This window comes from Brienomyrus brachyistius, chromosome 3, assembly GCF_023856365.1.
Source record: "Brienomyrus brachyistius isolate T26 chromosome 3, BBRACH_0.4, whole genome shotgun sequence".
NCBI lineage: Eukaryota > Metazoa > Chordata > Actinopteri > Osteoglossiformes > Mormyridae > Brienomyrus > Brienomyrus brachyistius.
In genome coordinates this window covers 24,674,120-24,681,721 of record NC_064535.1, presented here as the reverse complement: position 1 = coordinate 24,681,721, position 7,602 = coordinate 24,674,120, and the positions used below count along the sequence as shown (strand labels likewise).

Below are 7,602 nucleotides of genomic sequence, written 5' to 3'. Positions count from 1 at the left end.
AAACCCTAACCCAGACCCTGACCAGGATAACCGGTTAGAAGACAGATGGATCAATGGAAAATATGTTTTAATAAACCATATTTTACTTCAGGATTTATACTGATGGCTGTGTGTGCTGCACTGTCTGAACACGTGACTGTGCCGAAAACAATGTCCCATCTGTCCTAATCAGTCGATAATTGTCATCCACTGCTCCAGAATAAGCTCTATAATGTTAGATTTTATACTTGCGGAAAATTGATGCCGATTGCCAAACTGGGCCATTATTAGCACAGAAAAATCTGTTCCGAAATCGGTGAAGAATCAGGAATGCGTGTGTGCTGTCCTGTATAAATATATAACATGGCAAAGCAAGTGTGCAAATATGACTCAAGGCCTTGAGCTTGAATTATTTATGGCAGCCAATAAACAAAATAATCGATCCACATAAATCACTACACTTCATTTATCTATTAAATACACCATGCCCAAGTGTAACTGAACAGCTTAGGGCAGTTAGCGTGGAATTAGACATTTCATTTATAGATTTTCTAGGCATCTATACTTCTACATAACTCCACAGCAGTCTTAAATGTCCTTGTAATTGATTAATTAAACCTGAGCGTCTGTTTTCAGAGTAATGAACCAAAATCAGAAGGGTTTCTATCACCAGGGGAAAAACCGTGTTGCTCTCCAAGTTAAATAAGTTTCTTTTAAACAATCAGTAAGTCCATTTTTCATTAGCGTGCACTGCAGCACGATAAGGTTGGACATGATCAGTCATGGGAAGAACTCGAGCCAGTCCTGTTCTCAGTGTTTGTTTTTAGCAGAGGTGGAGATTTCAGGTCCAGAAAGTACAAATCCAGACCAAGATTTTGTTTCAACCAACTAGTTGAGTATAAATAGTCACAGGCACAGAGTACTCAACGGGTTGGTTGAAACAAAATCCTGGTCTGGATTTGTACTCTCTGTACCTGAAATCTCCACCTCTGTTTTTTAGCATCTGTCCCGTCATGAGGCATTAGATGTGAAGAGGAGCACTGGCACATGGGAGGGATTCATTGTCATCGCCGTTTTCAGGACCTGCCCCCATAGCAAACATCTCTCTTCTCCCGCAGATCTCGGTGGACGGATTCAGGGACGTAGCCGTTGGGTGTAGCCAGCTGCAGCACTTCGAGCTCAATGACATGCCGACTATCGTGGACAAATGCGTGCTGGTTGGTGGATTTTGCATCTTGCCAGACGTATTTAGCAAAATATGATTTTAGATGTTTACATGGCAGGACGGAGTCAGAAGTACAGTGGAACTTTCATTCTGAGGACTGAAACTGCAGTTTAATTACTAAACAGTTTCCCTTGGTATGGGATGTGTTTAGGAAGAAGCCCCTTAGTATCTGCCATGTCAGATAGCACCTCCGAAGGTCTGGTTTGCAGTACTTGTGTCCTTTCCTGGGCCACCAGTTGTACCATCTTTTGCTGTGGAATTTTATGCAATCTCTCGACTGTGATCAGTAGTACCCAAGGCCATGATATTGTTTAATGTGCATGTGTCAGCCATGTCCTGGGACAGAGCGTTCCTTCCAGCAGTGTGGTGCAGCAGGTGGTGTGGTGATTGAGGACATGAATTTGCAATCTCACCAGCACCCGTAAGCAAAACTGAAATCGCTCCAGTAAAACACCCAGCTGCATAAATACTTGAGTCACTGTTAAATGTAAATGAAATGTAAAGGTACATCCTTAAAAGCCAGACAGGAAGCCCTTCAGGAAACATCAGTCATTTTCATTGGTACCAAACATGAATGAGTCAGGATGAATGTGTGGCAGACAGTGATTTGGCAGGAAGGAATACAGATAAAATGTAGGTGATTTTTTCCCCCTTTATTGTTTTGGCCTGTGTTCCATTTGTAAGCTTCGTTATGCAAGAATACTTTGTAGGGCTCCAAGTGGTACATTTATCTGATGCTTTTACCCAAAGCAACTTACGAGGGAAGGGTTACGATTTATGTGCACTCTCTGAGATTTCAGCCCCCGATGTTTCCACTGTTAGTGCCATGCTATATTTGTTGAGCTACATGTGTTCTTGGTACAGATGGGACAGACAGATCCCACACCCACGCCTCTGGTTGAAAATGGCCCACAGCCCGTTGTGAGACCAGCTAAATCATAAATACAATTTATCATATAATATTATTAAAAACGCCATTTATGAATTGAAGCACGAAGACAAAATAAAAATTTAAATTTGCAGGTGTTCAGCGCTGGGTTTAAGAATCACCATGAGGATCGACATCACCATGTGCCAGATGAACTACGTCTTGACTAGATTTTTAGGGCGAAAGACCTAAAAATATCTTTTTTTTAGGAAAAAAGACACAGACCTCTTATGTAACAGATTTAAAAACCATGTTTATGACAGAAATTCTAGATCTTCTCAGAATTCCCTGACATTTACATACCAGACGTTGCATCTGCATCAGGCACCAAATACTGCCGTTGACGTTAATAAACAAACTGTGAAGAATGATGAGAGGAGCTGCTTAATCATCGGGTCCCTCTTTGCAGGTCATGGTCTCCAGGTGCTCCTCTCTGAACGCAGTCTCCTTCCTAGACACGCCCCACCTGTCCGACACCGCCTTTAAGGCCATCGCTGAAGGGTGCCGGCTGCAGTGGATCAGGATTGAAGGTAAGCATCAGGCCGATCAGGGGTGGACAGTTCAGATCCAGAAAGTAAAAATCCAGACCAAGATTTTGTTTCAGCCAACCAGTTGAGTATAAAGAGTCGCGGTCACAGAGTACTCAGCTGATTGGTTGAAACAAAATCTTGGTCTGGAGTTTTATTTTCTGGACCTGAACTATGCCGATGACATCTGCTGTTAGTGCGGTACACGGGCTAGTGGTCTGACATCACACAGCAGATGTTCTCTAGGACTAGGGAGCTCCCCTTATCGGACATTTCACAGGTGAACCACAGGGACCACAGGGGTATCAGTAAACTAATACGCACAGTGACATAAAAGCTGGGGCTCAGGCGCTCCATTGACCAATCTAAGGAGCCCCTACAGAAAGCTAATTTAGTGTTGTGATGACAAGTTGCTGATCATGGAGTCTATCGTGGGAACATGGTTCACGATGCATCAGATAGGACTCTGAGCATGTCTAAACACACGCTCTTTCACATTTCACAGTCCATCTCTCTGCAGGGTACAGCTGCTCTCCAGTTGCAATGATGAGAGTGCAGTATGTGTGAGAAGGCCTCCTCTGATATTAGTGATTCACTTTGATCTGAGCATGACTCCACTGAGGCCTGACTGGCTTTCAGCTGTCGAGATGTACAGCATGAACCGCCTTTGTATCTGACTCCCCCAAACCCTTAGGCAATAGTCAAATGACGGACGGCAGCTGGAGACATCTCACTAGGAACTGCCCCGGCCTCAGATTCATCCATGTGGTGGACTGCCCACAACTCTCTGATGCCAGCATGAGATCCATAGGCTCTCTGAAGAACTTGACCTCACTCAGTGTTGCAGACTGCAGGAGGTATGAATCAGGGCCCTCGGTATCTTTTGAATTGTTATTACTCTATATAAACTGATAACGAAGAAATCAAATAAAAGTCAGGGTGAGAAACAAATACATTTAGAGATTTTGCTTCAAAAAGTAGTGGAAAGTATTTTAAAGTTTATTTTGTACACATTCTTGGAAGTCTACTTACGCTGAATACTTTTTTGGAACAAGAAACCACTAAGTGCTAGTTTAAAAACCAATGAGAGATGTGTGTAACTAAAGAGGCGGGTGATCTTGCCAGGCGATTAGATTCCTTGGAAAGACTAAGTGAAATTCTTACTTAAGTTTCTAAATTGCTTTAAATGGTCCTTTAATGGGGCGTAATCCTTACAGCTGTTGTATTCAGCTTTGCCACCTACATGGCACAGAATGGTCAACTCAAGTGATGTGGTACTCAATCACTCCAGAGCAACAGCACAGACATTTTTGTCCAGTTATGGGGAAAAATGTCAGGTCACTCGATGTCACATCATTTCCCATAAAGCATCAGATGATCCTCTATAGGACACAGAAATTGTCTTTTAATTCAATATAAAATCAGGTCATCGTTTATTGTAAAACATTATGGGGTAAGATAGAAAAAAATGTCAGAATATTGCAGTAGGGGGCAGTTTGCAGTTGTACTGGGAGACGTAGAGCCAAGGCTAGTGCTGCCTCCCGATGACGGTGCCTCCCCCCAGGATGAGCGATGTGGGCCTGAGGTACTTGCTGGAGGGCCCCCCTGGACCGAAGCTGTGCAGCCTGAACCTGAGCAGCTGCGAGCGTGTCGGGGACATGTCCCTAGTGAGGCTGGCACAGCGGTGCGTATGTCTCTCCCGCTCAATTGCGTGAATGCAAACTTGAATGTCTGTTAAGATAATGGGATAATAATAATGAACCTCAAAGCTGGAAGAGGGCTATGCTCATCTGGATGTGTGGATCATTCACCAGGTGCTCCAGCCTGAGACACCTGGATCTCTCCTACTGCGAGCGCCTGACAGATACAGGGCTGGAGTGCTTGGGACTCTTGTCCTCTCTTGTGTCCCTGGATCTCACTGGAACCAACATCCAGGACCAGGTATCCCAGCTGCCAAGTCAGCTTCCTATCACCGCCTTTCCCCACGCAGCAGACTTGCCCGCTTGCTTGCTGAACCCATAAAAGCAGGTGGCAGTGCAGGCAATGTGGTGCTGAACCTATAGAAGCAGGTGGCAGTGCAGGTGATGTGGTGCTGAACCCATAGAAGCAGGTGGCAGTGCTGGTGATGTGGTGCTGAACCCAGAAAAGCAGGTGGCAGTGCAGGTGATGTGGTGCTGAACCCATAGAATCAGGTGGCAGTGCAGGTGATGTGGTGCTGAACCCATAGAAGCAGGTGGCCGTGCAGGTGATGTGGTGCTGAAGCCATAAAAGCAGGTGGCAGTGCAGGTGATGTGGTGCTGAAGCCATAAAAGCAGGTGGCAGTGCAGGTGATGTGGGCTCCCTGCCGTTCTTGACACCTGTCAGATGCTCCGTTGGCTGCACGTGTTTTGTAAGCATTTAATGTTGACGTTTCCAGTGAAGCACGACAGCTATTACCTGCACCTGAGCCAAAGGCTGCAAGCAGCTTGTCTCTCCCACGATTCTGGTGTGGAAAACAGCACTGATCTCCCCCTAGTACTGGCTGTCGTTCTGTGCTTTTAATCTACTGACAGGCCTATTCCAAGGATAAAGATTCGGTTTAATTAGCTAGTCATGTGAAATGTCGGTGTCAGCGCGTGCTGAAAAGTGCTCACTAAATTCCTCTGCTGAGCTCATGCATAACAGAGGCTGTTATCTATGGTTTAATGATAACGGTGCTTAAATGCATCTTCCCTAAAGGGTCTGGCATCCCTTGGCAGCATCGCGGCCCTAAGGAATCTGAGTGTGTCTAAATGCCCCTGGATCACAGACGCTGGGATAGAGGTAATGCAGAGCATCGCCCGTGGTCATCGCTGTCAACTAGGGAAGCTTCAACTCGGTTCACATTAACCACTTTGAAATAACCCAACGCTCTGCCTGAACACGACAATAACCTCCTGCGTTCAGGCAGTCCCATGCCGAGACAGGTCATATCACCAAACACCCCCCCTCAACTTATGTGCTGCAAATGCGTGGTTTTCCCACCACGGTGACAGAGAATGGGTAACTCCCATGTAATCCCACCACCCCGCCCTACTCAGGACGGGACTGCACTTGAGGGTGGAGGTCCCCCTATTGGAGAGGGCAGGGAAGAGGGGAGCAAAACAGAAGGCTTGCCTTGAACTGTGGTGACCATCCCGAATCTGCTCCCTTTGCCACAGAAACTGTGTGAAGAAGCGAGGGACCTGGAGAGTTTGGACCTGTCCCACTGCCTCGTGCTGTCCAATCAGACAGTCAAGGCGCTGTGCTGTTCCTGTCGCAACCTCCTCGCCCTGCGTGTACGCGGGTGCCCTAAAGTAAGCCTGTCAGAGGAACGGCACTGCAGCTCACGGATTGTTTTTTTTTCTCCCTGGGAAAATAAAACAGAGTCTACCATGAAAACAGTGATTTAGTGATTTAATACATTCCCACAGCCACAATTACCGTCTGACAAAAACCCATAAAAATGTGACTCTACTGAAGGGATTCTGCTGATTACACAAAAGTGCTGATGATGTACCGATTCCCGGAATAAACCCTAAGAGACACTGGTTTGGGGGGGGGGGGGAGGGGTTGGGGGGGCTTCCACGTCACTGGAAAGTCTGAGACCCAAGAATTACATTAAACCTTCGCTTGATGAAGTTTAGCAGACCAGTGTTTTATGCTTTAACACCAGAGTTGAGGCCATTCCAGAATGCATTCATCAATTCCAGTACAAATCAGGAAATGGAAATAGAGTTGCAATTTAAATCTCCCTGAAATTCAAATTCAATTCCAGTTCTGTTCCCCATAGTTTTCTTTCCAATCCCAACTCCAATTCCATTTCCCGATCTGGATTGGAATTGATGAATGGCCCTTACCCTATTAAACACATTTATATAGCTTATATTTTGCTACAATAGACCTGCAGTTGTTCCATTTCTGATTCAGTAATAATTCTGAGTTACCTGACTGCTGCGCCTCCTGAAGTATAGCTTCAGTGCCGTCTTGCTTTCCTGGGCCAGATGACGGACATGGCGATCCAGTACCTGACGGGGGTGAGTCACTACCTCCGGGAGCTGGACGTGAGCGGCTGCGTCCATCTCACTGAGCGCACGCCCAAGCTTCTACAGCGGAGCTGCCAGCAACTGGCCTGCATCTCCATGCTCTACTGTACCGGCATCCCCAAGTAAGGCCACCTACACGCTTGTGTGACACGCAATGGGTGGGGAGGAGAAACACTGATACCTCAAAGACAACAGATGTCTCTAAAGAGTCCATAGAGTATGAGATAAGAGATACGATAAGACTTTATTGTCATTGTATCAGAAATACGACGACTGTGTGGGTTTTGTATATATTACCTAGTGGGGATCAAATGTCCCCATAATGTGATAAAAATCTGTTATTTTTACCATTTCTTTCTGTCCCCACAAGGGGAAAACTCAACTTAAAAATCTGCACTCAAAAAACTAAAAATTCCAATAGTCTTGTATTTCGTCTGGTTACTTATGGTTAAGGTTAGGGCTGGGCAGGGGTTAAGATTGTTATTGTTGGGATTAGGGATTTTCCCATAGAAATTAATGGACGGTCCCCACAAAGATATGAATACAACAGTGTTTGTGTGTGTGATGGAATAGAATGGAGCAAGTGAGTGGGTGGATGGATGGTTGGATGGACGGATCCCCTTTGACTATACCCCCATCCCCCACAGGCAGGCCGCGCTGCTCCTACGGCCGCGTGCACAGCAGTGGGAGCACAGCCGGGACAGCGTGCCCCCCTGGTACGGCTACAGCAGCGAGGACCAGCTGCTACAGCCCATGAAGATGGAGGTCCAGTGTGAGGGGCATCAGGAGACCGACAGAGAGCAGCACTGGGGACACAGTTGTCATGATGACCACAGTCGTCATGGTGACCACAGCTAAGCCCATACCTGCCTACTGAGGACACGGGTAAGACGATTCTGC

General features: G+C 46.3%; 1 protein-coding gene across 1 annotated transcript in view; it reads left to right on the top strand.

The window, feature by feature from the left end:
• Positions 1-7,602, top strand: part of fbxl13 (F-box and leucine-rich repeat protein 13) — a 28,998-nt gene that overhangs the window by 19,669 nt on the left and 1,727 nt on the right. Inside the window, exons 13-21 of the mRNA XM_049007350.1 lie at positions 1,098-1,196; positions 2,542-2,662; positions 3,354-3,516; positions 4,224-4,343; positions 4,474-4,600; positions 5,378-5,461; positions 5,839-5,973; positions 6,661-6,824; positions 7,350-7,587. Of these exons, the coding sequence (XP_048863307.1) occupies positions 1,098-1,196; positions 2,542-2,662; positions 3,354-3,516; positions 4,224-4,343; positions 4,474-4,600; positions 5,378-5,461; positions 5,839-5,973; positions 6,661-6,824; positions 7,350-7,560 (1,224 nt within the window). The 3' untranslated portion in view covers positions 7,561-7,587. The remainder of the gene's footprint in view (positions 1-1,097; positions 1,197-2,541; positions 2,663-3,353; positions 3,517-4,223; positions 4,344-4,473; positions 4,601-5,377; positions 5,462-5,838; positions 5,974-6,660; positions 6,825-7,349; positions 7,588-7,602) is intronic.